At 42.6% G+C, this 16,930-nt stretch overlaps 1 protein-coding gene across 1 annotated transcript; it reads left to right on the plus strand.

Moving 5' to 3' along the window:
* The first annotated feature begins 6,114 nt into the window (after positions 1-6,114).
* On the plus strand, positions 6,115-16,617 carry LOC128795667 (kazal-type serine protease inhibitor domain-containing protein 1-like). The gene is made up of 4 exons (XM_053956656.1): positions 6,115-7,033; positions 12,463-12,623; positions 13,326-13,470; positions 14,829-16,617. Exons 1-4 carry the CDS (start codon positions 6,577-6,579, stop codon positions 14,972-14,974), a joined length of 909 nt encoding a protein of 302 aa, XP_053812631.1. The 5' UTR covers positions 6,115-6,576; the 3' UTR covers positions 14,975-16,617.
* The last annotated feature ends 313 nt before the right edge of the window (positions 16,618-16,930 follow it).

Consider the following 16,930-nt stretch of genomic DNA (forward strand, 5'->3'; position numbering starts at 1 on the left):
TAGAAATTAGTTGCTTCATTCTCCTACTTCAGCAGGAGAGGAATTGTGCCAGTGGGCATCCAGGTACCTAACCTCAGTGAATTCAATGTGGACAAAAAGCTTCCTTGTGTTTCCTGAGGTACCCAGCAGAAGTGTGTGAGGTGTGCATGCATCAGCAGCACTGACTCTGACAGCAGCTGTTCAGCTGAGTGGCTGTGCTTGGCTCTTCTGCTCATAGCTGCATTTCATTCCACACCTCACCCAGCTGGAGATCGGTGTGCAGGACTGCACTGGCAGCTACAGAGCACTACAGATGGCAGAATTATTTTGGTAGCTTGGAGCAGGTTGGAACCTTCAAGTTGAGATGTCCCAAAGGATGTGTAAGATCGTGACTGTTATTCTTTGTTTGCCAGAGAGAACAGAGGGACTGTGATTGCTGTCTCAATAGCTGCTCTGTTGCTGTGAGAGCCCTGAGGCAGCAGCAGGAGCTCAGTGCAGTGCAGCACAGCGGGATGCTCCTGTGCATGGTGCTGTTTTGTCCTGGGTTGTGCAGTGCCAGGATGGTGATTCAGTACTGCACAGTGGTGCCTCACTGTTTTTAATTTGTAACTCACTGAGATAACCCTCACTTGCTGAAGTTCTCCATTCCCGAGACACATGGAGGGTTGTTGTTTGTTGAGCTGCATTTTTTCAGAGATTTGGGAACATGAAATAGAGGCAGCAAAATTATTTTGTAGCCCATCTCTTATACTCTTCCTGCTGTACTGCACATGAACAGATTCTACTACTTTCCATATCTTCCTCACAAATTATTTTTTGTCCTGGAGAATGTTTGGTTCAGCCTTCACTGCTACAAGCAGCTTTGACTCCTTCGCCAGCCATAGGCACAAGTGACCATTTGTCATCCCCTCCTTTACATGGCTGTGCAGCTGTGGCAAGTCAACAGTGCTCCTGGGTGAAAAACATGCAAGGGTTGGGGTAGGCTGGTCTAAATCACCCTTTCACTCTCACACTTTCACTTTTAGGCTGAAACACTGTTATTTTTTTGAGAAAAATCATATTCTAAGCGGGCTCTGGAAACTGCCCGAAGTCAGCTTTGTTTATCCTGCAACCAGCAGAAGCCAAAATTTTCTTTTAAAGATAAATGAAATGTGGCCACACAGTTACATTAAAGAACCAAATGCTGTTTGGTACTGTGTAGCTTAAGAATACTGGGAGTCTTTATTTGTTGATTGTAAAATGAACGTTTTATGACAAATTCCCCCACTCTGCACCCTTTTTTGTTCTGTGCTGCTTTCATCACTGAGAGGGGGCAATCCTGCAGTTATGTGGGCAGAATCGGAATTGCCTGCAGTGGCTCCATTCAGCAGAGCTCTGGCTGGGTGAGGCCTCACAGTTTGTAGCTTATGTTACAGTCTCAGCATGCAGTGTTTGCTTAGCTTAAGGATCTCTTCTTGGGGGTTCCTAGAGAAGGTGAACAGAGCACATGAAACTATAGATTTTTTACTTTAATAACTTTTTATTGAACCACTTCACCACACTGTACTTTGAGGGATCTAACTCACATATTCATAAATCATCACTTTTAAAAAGAGCAGCACAAGAAGACAGAGGGGAACAGCTGACAATGGCAAGTGGATAAATACAAACTCCAATAATCAAGTGTTGTCTTGTATATACTGGCATTTGAAGTCCGTTCCATAAAATGCAATAAAGTGAATGTTTGTGATATGAACACAACCCCTCAGAGAGATTCTCTACTAAAAAAAAATCATTATCTCTTCTCTGTATTGGTTTCTTTCTTTAAAATCCAACTAAAATGTCCTTATGTGTTTTACACTAGCCACCAAATATTAATGTTAACAAAAGGAATTTCTTTGTACAAAGTCCTCCAAGATGGGAGGATCAGGTGTTTCTGGATAAGACTGCAGAGTTTTCAGAAATTTAGTCTACTTAAAGGACAGAAGAGACACTAAAAAGACACAGGCTTGAAAAGAACCCTTGATATATCTTTGGAAAGAAATAACATGTAGGAAGAGGAGTCAGTAAGCCTGTATTGAAACAAACCCAGCATTTGGTACCAGCACAGTGCTATCAGGCACTTCTTTCATCTTTTCAAGTTAAAATTTGTCTGCAGTGACCAACAATGAATATGATGAAATACATAACAGGAGAAATCTACAGTGAGCCACTGTTGGAGACAGGTGCAAAAGTTTGGTCAAAGCCTTTCAGGGAAAGGTCATCTTACAGGTAGGGGACAGACTTTTTTTTTTTTTTTTTTTTTAAATTATATGTGAAAACTTAAAAAAATGAACCTACATTTTAACCTACAAAGAAAATAATTAAAACCTTATTAAAATATGCAAAATTTATAATTTAAGTATACAATTATAGTCTAATAGCTCCACTATATTTTGCATATTAGGGAACAATTGCTTTCTTAAAGCTCATAGCAGAATCATTTACTTGATGCTGGAGAATAAGTTAATTATGGATCTCCTGCCTTTGATTAATGGATTTAATAATCATGTTACAGTAAGATTAACTTATAGTTCATGTGCTTACAGCACTAATTGTGAGATGAAAGCAGTGTCAGCACATTGGACTGGCCCCAGAAAAGGCCCCGTCTGGAGAGCCCAGGACTGCCCCAGTCAGCACATCTGGGAAGAGCCAGCAACATAGCATCAGTCATCCCCATTTGCCACTTCAACAAAATTAAATACTGCTCTCAGGTGAGCTAAGCACCTTGACTGAAGCTCAGTTCTGGATACTATGGGGGGAAAAGTTTTCCTAGGAGATGGATACAGTAGGAGGTAATGCACATAGCCACTGGCAACAGCCACCTGTAGCTTGCTATGACCCAGTATAATAGGCTGAACATTCTTTAATGCTTCTTTTGGGCACATCATACAAGTATAAAATTCCTTGGATAGAAACCCACTGAGTCAGCCAAGATTTCCTACTTCTAAGGAACCTCAAGTATAAGTAATTAGTACAGCCTGAGAGACAGAGCACTCTAGTTTCTAAACTTAACTCCAGATCCAGTTTAAGGAGAGGAACCATTGCAGGACAGAGAAGGTAGAAGGAACATGCAGAAGATTTTTGTATTTTGCTGTTATTCCTTACAGGACTCCTGTGCCTATGTAGGAACCAGGTCTGCAAGTCTTGCAGGAGCCGAATTGAGAGACCTACACTTACTTAAAGCTCATGTTGACACAAATAAAAACGGAATAAAGAGCCAAACTATATTTTGTCTGAAGGAGCAATACCTCAAAAATCACCAGCAACAGAATTTCAAATTGCAGCAGCCACATACCTTACCTATTATGATACAAACCAGAGCAATGTGATACAAATCCGAAGCTGAGCGTAATACAGCCCTGGGCTGCTTTGCCGTGTCCCCTCCCTGCCCATCATCCAACCTGTGTTTCCACAGGAAGGTGGCAGAACTCCATGCACTGATCATGCCATATGGAAATACTGGGGAAAAGCTGGGGAAATTGCTGCACAGCCAGCACAACCCTTCCTGCTGAGATCAGGGCACATGAATGCTGCTCCACCTCCCTGCTCAGGACATGATTCTCCAAGGTGTCATTTCCCAGCTGATGACAGCCAGCTCCCCATCACTGCAGACTACTGCCCTCGCTGGGACTGTGAGCTTCCAGTGCCCTTGCCCTGCAGGCAGTACCTGGGGGCTGCTGGCTCAAAGCACAGGATTCGGTGCTGGTTGTCCTGCAGCTCCAGTGGTGACATTCATCCACTGCTGCTTGTGTTTCCTTCTGGGATATACTTAGGGTTTATTCAAGGTTTGTGCTGAAAATCAACACTTTTCCCTACCAAAGCAAGCTTCAGGGATTAGAGACATCCTGAAATAATGCATGTTTTATTCCTGAAGCAGATGGGACTATACTGTTAATGTGCCTCTTCAAACCCAGCTGTTCATCCTGCTCTCTCTCCCTCCCCCTCCTCTGCTCTGACTGCCACACATCCATCCAGTATGGGGAGTTCTCCTCAGCTTGTCAGAGCTGGCTTGATAATGAAAAACATTCAAAGATTTACCAGGCCATTTCTCCATGTCATATTACAGTGCTTTAACCTCAATTTGTTCCAGGTGATCTCAGGAATCTGTGACCAAGTAACCCTCAGCTGCAGATCATCTACCAGGTGGCAGCTGTTCAAATGAGACTGCAGGCACTTCCAGTTCTTAATTCAGAGTCTGAACCTACCAAGAATTCAGATTACATGAGTCAGGTAAATGCCAAAAATGCTTTCTAGGGTATCTATAATGGGTTTCCTCTGTGCTAGCTCACAGGAGGTACTTCCTTGCAATACACTCACTGTTTTTCAGCCCTAAGATCCCAGGTTTCCTGAGAGATGCCAGATAAACCTCATCCTTACCAGGGGTGTTGCTGGTCAGCAGCTCCTTCCTGCTTTGGCTCCAATTTGCACATATGGCTTCACCCCTATAAACATTCCTTTACTTCATATGAGCCTTAGGAAATCCTTGTCCTATAGGCACTCATCCCCTACAGCTGTAAAGACAGATAATGAGATAGACTGTGATGACTAGACCCTATAATGCAAAACTAAATGTCCAATTAGGACTTGATAAAGAAATGTGAAATAAAACACATCAAACAAGACAAAATAATCAATTTCCCATTAAATTGAGGTTACTTTTTTTCCTGAATCTCAATGTTAAAAGCATCAATTACACACATAATTTACTTGTTTACAGTCTCATTCAGAGTTCAAAGCAAAAACTTGCACATACAGAATATGAATTATCCCAGTGATCAGAGGAAAAAACTCAGTGCCCTGCAGGTGTCTCCAGGCTGGCTTTGAGAAGCATTATCTGTGTAGGCTGGGGGAAATTGCATTTTGTGCTGTTCAGCAGAAGGAAGTGATTTTGAAGCAGCCTGCTGTTTAACTCAAAGGAAGAGGTAATCTCAAATGGTGCAGAAGGTATGGGAGCTGAATTTAGAAAAAGCCGTGGAAATGTTTGGGATGAAAAGTAAATTTATGACCTCAAAAGATTTGCCTTTGTGAATGCAGTCAGAGGATGCAAGGCTGGTACAACAAAATGCATCCTTCACTGAGCTTATGCAAGGATTTACACACCATCAACAAAAAAAAAAAAGAGGAGGAAAAGCTGCTTGTGGAAGATTTAAAGAAAAGTAGGCACAAGCAGCATGACTTCTCTTTTATTTCAGCTTGTTAACAGTGTTCTAATTTTATGTGTTTGTCTTCAAACTGTGATGCGCGTAGGGTTATTTTAAGCTAACACCCACAGACATTTCCTTTGTAGGTAGTGGTGATCCTTGACCCATGGCATTGAGCCGTGCTTGCAGGGCTGCATGTCCATGGTGCTTCACTTCCACCCCCACAGCCAGGAAGATGAATTGCTGGTGAGCTGCCCGTGGTTTGAATAATGGTAACAGCAGCCTGTGGGCTACAAAATATCAGCAGCAGGGCAAAGGAAGGGAGATTTCTGCCAGGAGATAGGGTGCATGCCTAAATCCTGAGATGGAGAAAGAACAGTGCAACACCTGGTGAGAAACGACCTGTAAAGCCATCTCCCTGAACTGGCAGCCATATAGACACAGAAAAACATGGAAAGAAATCCAAGCTACCTCTTTCATCTTCCTTCATAACCTGCAGTGTAAGCACGTCTTAAGAAACTAAGGCAAATAAGTGCTTTGAAAGGATGAGCACAGCATCTAATACTTCAGCAGAATCTCCTTCTGAAGCTGTGGCAGTTTGCTCATGTTTGCTTGTGTTCTAAACCTTTGCACGTTGTTCTTCGAGCCAAACATGGACCACATTATTTTGTGTTGCAAAGCACAGATACCCATAAACACTCAACAGAAAATATATGGAGAGACAAACAATGGGTCCTTTAATGCAACTTTCATAAACCTGAGAATTTAAAGTCAATTCCAGCTGTCTTGGATTGCCACTTGCTTGTATAGAGCCTGTAAATAAAGTGTTAATTCAGAGCCCCTGGCTGTGTTCAGGAATGGATCACATATGGTGTTGCACCAAGCTCTAGTCTCTAGAGTATTGGCTAAGCCCCAGGGTGCTGGGTTTTTGGGTGCTACTTTGTACACATACTTATCTTTTTGTGAACATCTATTTTGCCTGATGTAGGGGAGCGCCACTCATAGCAGTGACTTTTTTTTTCATTTTACACTCCTTTTCCCTATTCCCCTTTCCACAATAGCTGCAATGTAATGTTCCAGTAATGCAAGGCTTTGCAAATTTGGCTCAAAGAGACATGGAGCAAACAGCTTTTCAGAGAGCTCAACTCAGCTGTCAGAAGGGGCAGTTTGGTCTCTGTGCAAGCAGTACTTACATTCCAAACTGCATTAGGGAAAAGCTGCTGGGTTTTGATGCATTTTTATTATCAGTTCCAGATTAGGAATCTGATACTAATTTTTTCTTAAAGCCTGTGTTCAGAGTACAGCTTATATTCTAAAACAAAACCAGGATTGTGATGTTTTTCTCTCACTAGCTTGCTTTTATTTTGGTTTGCTTTTTTTCCCTCTCCCTGGCTTTACTCCAAGGACCTTTTCTGCTTTTTGTTACAGTCTCGAGATGAAGTACCGGATGGTTACAGCAGTGCTGGTAGCACTGGTAGAGGTTTCACAGAATTTCCCTGCCTTGTACCACCGAGGCTGGTGGAGGCTGCTAAGGGAAGGAGATAGTTGTGGAAAATGTGATTTGGCACTCTGCTCTGAGCCCAAGGACTGTCCAGCCGGGGCTGTGCTGGATCGCTGTGGCTGCTGTCTGGAATGTGGGAACGTGGAAGGTCAGATCTGTGACTTGGACCAGGGCAATCATTTTTATGGGCAATGTGGGGATCACCTCGAGTGCAGGTTGGATGCTGATGAAGCAAAGTTTGGGGAAGTCCCTGAACCCCAGTGTGTGTGCAAATCTCAAGAAAGCATCTGTGGACCTGATGGGAAAACCTACGACAACATCTGTCAGTTCAACAAGGATTATGCTGCGAAAAGAAACATCAGCATGAAACATAAAGGGCCATGTGAATCAGGTAATGTGTACAGAGGCACTTCCAAACTGAAAAAAAAGAGCTGATTCTTATCTTCAGATGTGTTACTAGCTACTCTAGCCTTAATTTGAACAAATTGAACAAATTTGAACAAAATTGAACAAATACTGTGTTTTTGTTACAATTATCATTATTCTGTTACAATGCTACTTTGTGTTAAACATGTGTTTCAACATCTGATACTTAATCTTGTCTGTTATAAACATCTCTATTACACTAGTGGATTAGATCTCATGGTAGCTAAAAATGCATCAATCTACAGCCTGGGTCTGTTCTGAATAATCAGAGTATGATTGCTATAATCAGAGTAGGATTTTTTTTCTACAGAAGTGGTATGTGGAGTTGAGAATCGGTAAACAGATAGGATAGTCTGAGATGAATGGGCAAATGATTGTTATTGTAACAGGACTGAATTTTAAAGTGGTGATAGTAAAGCAGATCTCATTTTATATATATATATATGCTGTGTATATACATATACACACACAGGTACACGTGTACATGTGTGTATCCACCTGTGAGGATACATGGTAAGCAGTTAAACGGGCAATAGAAGATACAGTTTAATTAACAGCTCTGTTCTTTTTACCAAAAAGGTCCAAAACAATCCAATTCAGAATTATTGTAAAATCTAGCTAACCCATGAAAGAGAAATCCAAACAGTAGAATAGAATCAAGCTGAAACAATTTCCCTAAAGAGCTCTTAAAGTGCACAGTTGTCTCTGATCATTGTTAGTGGAAGGATTCTTAGATGGGCGTACAGGGGACTCCTGCTCCCTGCTCATATGCTGTTCCCTTTCTTTGTAGTACTGTAAGTCATTACTCCTGGGCATCTATCACATAAGACATGACTATAAAATGAAAATATGAAGAGGCTTTTGTTTGTTTCTAAATGAGAAACTACTGTGGGTTTTTAAGTTAATAAATATTTTCTGAAATCAAGTAAGTAGAAGAGGTCTGTGGGTCACAAATGGGTCACAGCTCCAGGAAACTGAAATTGCTGCTCTGGCAAAGGACTACATATGTGAATAACTCCAGTATATTTCACCTGCTTTTCTCTAGCAGTCTTAGACTGTATGCTGTGGTTTTATATTGAATGAACAAAGGATATTGAAAAAAAAATGATGAACAATATCAAGCTTCTTTCCTCTTTCTTTAGCTGCAAGAGAAGGATCTATTAGAGAATCCTTTACTTGCTATCAGGGTATTAACCTAGGAAATGAGGCTTGTCAGGAAAGGGACATGCATGCCAGCTTGCAGTACAACTGAAAGTCTGTTAGTTTGGGAAGGAGTCTTTGTTTGGGACTCAGTAGCAGTAGTTCTTGTGGCATAACCCCTCCAGCAAGATTTCGGCCAGAAGTGCCACTCCCTTAGCGAGTGCCGGTAACTTTGCAGCAGCGACAGCTGCTCAGGCACACAGGCTTAAAGCAGTGGTCCCGCTAACTAATTTAACAGAACTGGCCGCGTACAATAGACCTTTTTAAATTTAGAAGTCCTACCATTTTTAATTGCTGGTGTCATCCAGCAGCCCCCAGTAGCCCCCAAGGCGCATCGCACTGCTGCTCCTCCAGCAGGAGGATCTTGGCTGCTCTGCTCTGCATGCAGGCATCACCCCCAGCGCTTTCCCACTGCTTCCCTGGCTTCCCAGAAAAGCTGGAGCCTCTCTCCAGGAATGCAGAGAATTATCCTAACCGCTCAGCTTACTGAATTGCACAGAAGCCTGCGGAAAGTTCACAGCTGTGTCACTGCTGCGCAGCTTAGTTAAGGAGTAGGCTGTGGCTGAGGAAAGCGCCCAGCTGGAGCATGCCCGCGCTGGGCAGGCTGCTGGGCCGGCAGCGACGGGGTCACAGATTCCCTTCTCCTGTCACCGAGCTGCCGCTCCCCACGCTGGCTCGAAAGCTTTTGAGCCCGGCAGGAGCCCGGGGCTCGGAGGGGCTGCACAGGGGCTGCAGCGGGCACGGCGGGGTTCGGAGGGGCTGCAGCGGGCTCGGAGGGGCCGCCACGGGCGCAGCTGTCCCGGGAGCCCCCAGCCCCCAGCCCAGCCCGGGCCGGGAGGGCGCCGCTCTCCATCCCGGCCGCTCCGGGGGCAGCTGGTGACAAAAGGCAGCAGAAAGCTGGCTCTGAGAACAGCAAAGGCTGCAGCACGGGCTGTCCTGACGGCAATTTGCATGCGAAAAAAACACTGAGCACTGTGAGGTTTTGGTACCAAGCTATAAATATAACCTTCACTCAGCTCAAAGTACTTTGTTTTGTTTTTTTCTCCTTCAAAGCATCTGCTGTTTCCTCTTGATGCCAAATGGACTAATTGTATACAGCAACCAATGAATAAATAAATAACAATAAACTCCTTTCATCAGAGGAGTACAGCCTTTCATCTTTCTTCTCTTGCCAGAAAAAGGAGAAGAAAAAAGGCCTAGCCTGCTAAAGAAACATGGAAAATTATTTCTTTTCCTGAAAACTAGTTTTGATCATTTTATCTAATAATTTACCAAGGTTACTAAGTACATTGATTATATACAGATTCTCCACACTTAAACCATCCCCATTCACTTTCAAACATTTCTCATTGATAATTTAATGAACTAACAGAACAATATAGCAGTGATTCTCTTTATATTTAGCTGTGTCACATTATTTATTTTAAATGTAAATTTTGGAGTAAAAACAAATAAGCCACAAAAATTTCTGCCATTTCCATCTTATCAGACATAGATTAGCAAAAATTAATAATATACAATATGAGAAAAAAATATCCTATTCATTATGTAATTAATTGGTCTGGAGAGATGTCAGGTTGATTGTAAAAGGTAAAACAGTATTTTGATTTTGCCTGGCTTCTGGTTTACATCTTCTATAACACAGAGGGATAATTCATACTGATTGGGACTGTAAAAGGAAAAAAGCAGCTCCTGCCCATTCAGCTCTGGATGCCAGGACACCAGAACACTTTCCTTAGCTATCAACAAAAATTTATCTACTCCAGGAATCAAAATGACATGTTATCATAACAGTACAGCTCTGTTTCTAATCAGTTATGCAAACAAAATACAGATATCATGGGAGAATTCATCTGAACACAAAACCTGAAACACTCAAAAATAAAGTCTATAAACTTCTGTTTAAATTGCAGAATGTTACTTTAATTTTCTTCCACAAAACACAGCAAAATAATATCGTGAGGTTGTAGTATTTTATTTCTGAAGTTTGAGTGGACAGTGAAAATACTGGTGATGTGTTGACATTCAGAAAGGGCAGTTTGGTTAGATCAGAACTGCTGCTTGCTGTGAGTTTGGTCTCAGGTGATGCCAGTCCTGGCCAGCTCTGGACTCAGCTACAGGACTGGGACCAAGCCCAGACATTTCCCATCTGTCTGCTGTATTCTCCTCACAGTTAATGGAAAGAGGGGTATTTCTAGTGTGGAATTATCCTAGTGCATGGTAGGCAGTGCTGGACAGCTGTAATGTGGATTTGTAATTCAGACCTTTGTGTACTCCAGACTCCAGATGTGTTCCTGTGGGTGGCTGAGCCATGGCTGGGGGAAAGTGACACAGGCAGGACCCAGTCCTTGGCCACATGTCAGTGCTGGCAGGGGATCCACAGGACACCTGAGTTAGCAGCACAACAAAAATACTCAACAGGCAACATCTGCCTATTTGAAAAGTTTTTTACACTGTCTCTATGTGGGAACAATTTTAACAGCTCCTGTGAGTCAGTGTAGCCTTTTGGTTCCTTTTGTACATTTTAGGCTTAACTGTAGTGGATATATTATTAAAAGGAGTGTGGTTTCAATTAATTTTAAGATTTAAAAGTATATTTTAATATCAGACCCTCTGTGATCAGTTCATAGGAAAAAAAAAAAAATCTCATCCAAGATATTCAGTTAATGCTGATTTGAATACAGATTTTTGAAATAATAAATTCTGAATGTACAGTTCTCATGAAAGAAAAAGCATTTAAGGACTTAAGTTTCCTAGTTTGAAAACCCTTACGTTTAGAGAGTAGTAAGAGTGTTTAATGAGGCATTTATAAATGGGGATATTGATCGTTTTCTGTATAATTTGTTTGCAATTAATTTTAATCAGGATGCAATTAATATTTTCTGCACACACACTAATCCTGAAAAATTGACAAATGTGTTATAAATTGTTGCTTGAAAACATTGAACAGGTTGTTAGTTTCAAATGCCAAAGAATAAGTGGTGCACCTAGGTACTGATTAAAATATTGCAAGTAAAAATATATTAATTATTTACTTGAAGTTTCTATTTCCAAGCATCTGGGATGTGTGGAAAAAAAAAGTCAATACAAGCCAAATCACCCAGAAAATGCATTCCTTTTTGTGCATTGGTCTATTAAAAAAAAAAAAAAAAAAAAAGTTTTTGAAGGCAAAACATTTTTTGTTGTCGACAAATAGACCAGGGGAAAAAAAAGCAGAGATCTCCAACACAGGAAATCTGTGCTGACAGTAAATCCACTGTTTTGTCTCTGGCGCCGGACATCCTCAGCCCCTGCTAAGACGGGAGATGAGGAGACGTTCACACGGCCACAGGGGGATGGATGTGCCCGCGATCAGGTGGGGAGACACCGGGGATGGGTTGTGGTTCCGGTGCCTCCAAGCCCCGGGCTGGCTCCCTCTCGTGGCTGCCGGCAGCTTTTGCTTCGGGAAAAGGGAAAAAGCAGAATTCCGAGGCAATCAATAAACGCTGCAGGGGGTGACAGTGCGAGAACATGAGGAAACAAGTGGAAATGTAACAGGTATAATAAGCATTACATGAAACCTTACAGAAATAATTGAATGAAAAATCCTTTTTCATTCCTAACACCAATATTGGATGACATCAGTAGCAATTGAGGATAAATGTAAAATTCATTAATGCTGTTGTAACTTGTGACTTCCGTGGGTAATAGTGCTTGACAATGTTTAGCAGCTTCAAGGCAATGATGTACTCAGAAACGCCAGCAACAGCAGTGTTTTGGCTTTCAGCTAACCAAAATGTGACACATTCAGAGCTGTCACACAATGAAATCGCTCTGTGACTCATGTGCTGCAGAATTTCCTGTGGTTTCCTCTGAAGCCCAGGTCGGGCGCTGGCGGCTCTGCTGGGGGGGCCCGAGCCTGGTCCACAATGACAGCTCATGGGGCAAAATTAAGCCCTCGATTTCAGCTTGGGTTCCACGATCACCTGCAAGGGGGAAACCAGACCTGCCTAAGCATTTTTTAGAAAGTACAGACACAAGGTTTTCTGAGCTTTAAAAGGTGCTTACAATCACGTGGCTCTTCACACTGTGTGAGACCCAAAAGGTAAACACAATCTGATGGTATCCTGTAAAGCAGGGATTAATGTTAACAAACCTTTTGTGTTTGTATTCTTTGTGTACTGTTTCCTAAAGCACCCTGTTGGTTCTTTGCAGCTCCTGTTATTTCTATGCCACCTCAGAATGCCCAGAATTACACTGGCAATGATGTAATTTTTGGCTGTGAGGTGTCAGCCTATCCTATGCCACAGCTTGAATGGAAAAAAAAGGGGAACAAAATGTTTCTGCCAGGAGATGACACCCATGTGTCCGTTCAGGTAAAACTTGAATTTACCTTTGCATAAAGTTTGGGAGCAGGAGCAGGGTGGTTAATCTGTGAATTCCTCCTACAGAACACAACACTGTTGCAATAAATAGATTCTCAGTAGGGGCCCTGTGACTATGCAAAAAATGATGATTTCTGTCAGTGCTTCGGCAGTCCCAGCAGAAGGAACAACAGCCAGGGTACCACTTATGCCTCTTTAGGAGGCTTTACTCCAAGCCAGCTGAAACTGTCATGAAGTGTGAAAGTGCCCATGGAATGTCGTGCCAACCCATAAAACCTGGCTGCTGAGTGTCAGCTTGGGTAGGCCCCCTTGGCCCTAACAACTCCCCCAGACTCACTTCCCATCTCATCCTGAGCTTGAGCATAGGTGGAATGCTTTGAAGAAGCAGCAACTGGTTCTGGGACAGGGACAGAAGAAGCACGGGGAAGAGTGGCGTGAAGAGGAGCAGGAATGTGAGCACCGTGCAGGGTAGTGAAGGTGAAAGAGCAGAGATGGGGAAGCATGAACTCAGAGGTGCAGAGCAGCAAGAAGGTAAAACACAAGGCAGCAACAATAAGCAGAATCAAAGCATAATGGCATTAAAAAAAAAAAGAGCAAAAGCTGTAATGATATTTAATCAATCCACAATTATTTTGAGAAATATCATAGGGACTCCTAGCTACTTAATTTCAACCATTTCTTTTCTTCTCCAAGGCAAGAGGTGGGCCTCAGAAGTATGGTGTGACAGGCTGGCTGCAGATTCAAGGCCTCAAAAAATCAGATGAAGGCATTTATATCTGCCACACCAAAAATAAGCATGGTGCAACATATGCCTCTGCAAGATTGAAAGTCATTGATGGTAATTTTTTTTATTTGGATGTAAAAAAAATAAAAATGCATACAAGCAGGATGCAAAGGATGGGGTTGTTGGAATGAAAATGAAGTATAGGAGAAATTATCCAAAGCTGCCCATATTTTCACTCTTCTCTGTGCTTTTATTTTACTTTATCCCCTAATGATTTATATAGTAATATTTTGCTGCAAATTATACCGGCTTCCAGAAAACAGAAAGCTGTGGATTGGAGCCATACAGCTAAGACACATTATTCCACTGTCCTTATCCCAGAGAAGTCCTTTAATGTTAGCAGGACCCAGAACAACAGCTAGGGTAACTGAGGGAGTCTTTGAATCATGGCAGGTTTGCTTAGCTGTTTATTTTTCATAAAATTAGGAAGCAAACAGTTGTTCCTTAATGAGAGTGGTTCAAAAGATGTAAGAAATAGCTTTGCTATTGGTTTGCTTTGGGCCCAGTCCTGCAGAACAATAACCTTCTTCCTCCATGGAGAACTCTTTTTCCTGGCAAATTCAGGATAAAGATGCATCGTCATATTTACCTCCTGGTCTAGGGGAGTTTGTCACTTGTCCAGTTTCTATAAGTCACTTTCAAAGCTTTATTTTGTCTGGGAATATTTGCAGATGCACAGGAGTTGCAGAAGACTGATACCATAGTTTATTAGTATTAGGAATTAAATGCATTTTCAACATGTCCTCAGCACAGGAAAGATGTGGACCTGTTAGAGTGGGTCCAGAGAAGGCCATGGAGATGCTCCAAGTGCTGGAGCACCTCTGCTCTAGAGACAGGCTGAGCAAGCTGCTGGTGTTAAGCCTGGGGAAGAGAAGGCTCTGGAGAGATCTCAGCACCTTTCCAATCCCTAAAGGGGGAGTACTAGAGAGAGGGAGAGGGACTTTTATAAAGGCAGATAGTGGTTGGACAAGGGAGAATAGTTTTAAACTAAAATAGACAAGATTTAGATTAGATGTTAGGAAGAAATTCTTTACTCAGAGCGTGGTGAAGCACTGACACAGGTTTTTCAAAGAAGCTGTGGCTGCCCCATCCCTGAAGTGTCCAAAGCCAAGTTGGACGGGACTTGGAGCAACCTGGTCTAGAGGAAGCGTCCCTATCCATGGCAGGGAGTGGAACAAGATGAGGTCTAAGATCCATTTCAAACCAATCTGTTCCGGGATTCCATGATTCTATATAGAAACTTGCTCATGACCTTCAGTGGTATGAGGTCAAGCTGTCAGCTAAAACCCCTGTCCTTTTCATAGATAACAAGGATTCAGAAAATCTGAGCTTGCTGTACAAATCTAAACCCATGCCTTCCTCTGTGTTCCTATCTTCAGCTAATTTAATCTGGATTCAATTACATCTTGCAGCCCCGTCTCCTGCATTTGCATTTACTGCTGGCAGTAGAAGCGCAAGCTACAGCATTGAATACGAGGAGTATTATGACAACTCTGCTGAGGAAGATGATGAAGAATATGAATCTGGGAACTACGATAATGAAAACAATTCTGAATAATAATTTTATACATCTCTTGTCCAAGTCCTTTCACACTGTTATATTTACCAGTAGTCTCTGCTCCGTAAATGGCTCCTCTGATAACACACATACTCATTTGTGTATCCACCTTCCTGAAATGCAGCTTCGGATGAAGTATATCATGCTACTCACCAGAAGTAGAGAACAGTTGTAACATCATATATTTAGACTATTAAATAAAATGCTTAAGCATGGACCTTTCTACTAAGTATGCCAAAGGGATGCAATGTTATATTCATTTTTAAATTATCTTGTAATTTCTTTCACACATTCTAATTTGTTGAGCAAAAATGCCAATAGTTAAACAAAATTTTTATTTTGTATCAATTTTCTTTTTTTTCTGTAAAGTACTAAGAAATATCAAGAGATTGTTAACATGGCAATAAGCCTAAGTAAGTATGGAGGCTGCAAAACAGTCTTTAATCTCCTTAGTTGATGTTTTCTTATAAGTTTCAGCAGGATTTTCCTTCTCATTTGAAATTTTCCATGTCTCATCCAAGGTGAATTATCGGTCTTTTGGGGGATGATTATTTTTTTGGTAGTGGGATTTTGAAGTTTATGTTTAAGAAATTGTTTAAAATAATTATAACGGTTTGTTCCTATTCACCCCTGTTCAGTTTTCCTAATAGTCTCTCCCCAAAGTTGTTTTCCACCTGCTTTCCTGCCTTTCCCCATATCAATCCTGGTGTATACCTCCCTTATTTCCAGATCCCTCCCTGTCCATCCTCCAAATCCTGCCCCTGCAGCTTGTCTGTCATTATTTGCTACACCCATTTATCTAGAAGCTTCGTTGTCAGTTATGCTATTTCCTTTCACTCACTGGTATATTAAGCATGCACTCTCCCCTTCTCCTTCCCTATTGGTTTTATGTTTACATATATCCACCCCATACTCCTCCTATCTAACCCTTGATTTGTTGTTAGGCTGCCCCACCCCTGGGGACAGCCCCCCTTTAAAAGCCGCTGTTTTTCTCTACCTCACGCCCTTTGCCTCTGCGTTCCCTTTGGGCTGTAACACTGTGTCACGTGTGCTGCTCCCTGCGCTGGGGAGAAACTGCTCGGAGACTCGAGCAAGGGTCCTTCCCTCTTTCCTTTGCCTCAATCCTTCGACGTGGGTCCACTCTTATGTGATAATGTTATGAATAAGAAATTGCTTATTTCTTAAAGGTTATAGACTGTTACCTAATGGCCTATTAATCAATTGCCTGTTGTTCATCCTCTGTTAACTACCTGTTGTTCATCCCCTGTTAGAAATCACTCCCTGTCGGGTTGGGTCTCACCCCTGCTGCTTCCTAGAAAATGGCACTTGGGACTGTGAGGAGGAAGTGACATCGAAGGCAGTATGCAAATGAAGAAACACACCAAATCCAGCACCGAAAAAACCATAAAACAGCGAGCCACAACGAAATTGAAGGACCTAAGCCACTGCAAAGGGTGAGCAACTAGTTCTAGTGTCTGCAGGAACCTTTTAATCTCTCACTCTAACAGAATGTCGGCTAGAATGAGGACCCAAAGCCACAACTCAGACCTCGGAAGCCTGCTGCTCCCGTGAGGATAGAATCCCGGCAACGTATCGGGCCCCCACCCGAGCTGGTCACTTTTTAATAAAGGCATTTCAAAGGAGCACGCTCTCCTGCCCCTTCTTGTCAGTAAGGGACCACAGCCGGCGGCCGAGGCGCTGCCCTGTGCCTGCCGGCGGCTGAGGCGGGGAGCGGGCTCGGGGCTCGCTCGCCGCCTGCGCCACCCACTTCTGCGAGCGGGGCGCGGCGTCGTTTGTTCTGTTAGTAGATACGTGAAGCAATCATGGTCTAAAGCCAGTAAGTACTGTTTTACAGCCAATACTCAAACACAGCCAGAAAAGATTCTTTGTGCATTCAAACCTCTGAGCACACCTTTGGGCTCCTTCTTGTAACAGCTCCTGCATTGCTCCCCACAG

Source organism: Vidua chalybeata, chromosome 15 (genome assembly GCF_026979565.1).
Source record: "Vidua chalybeata isolate OUT-0048 chromosome 15, bVidCha1 merged haplotype, whole genome shotgun sequence".
NCBI lineage: Eukaryota > Metazoa > Chordata > Aves > Passeriformes > Viduidae > Vidua > Vidua chalybeata.

What these genes read in the sequence shown, in the direction of transcription:
- LOC128795667 (XM_053956656.1), top strand. Translation starts at nt 6,577, where the DNA reads ATGAAGTACCGGATGGTTACAGCAGTGCTGGTAGCACTGGTAGAGGTT. An exon ending in TAAAGGGCCATGTGAATCAG is followed by an intron (nt 7,034 to 12,462) that starts GTAATGTGTACA and finishes GGTTCTTTGCAG; the next exon opens with CTCCTGTTATTTCTATGCCA. An exon ending in ACACCCATGTGTCCGTTCAG is followed by an intron (nt 12,624 to 13,325) that starts GTAAAACTTGAA and finishes TTCTTCTCCAAG; the next exon opens with GCAAGAGGTGGGCCTCAGAA.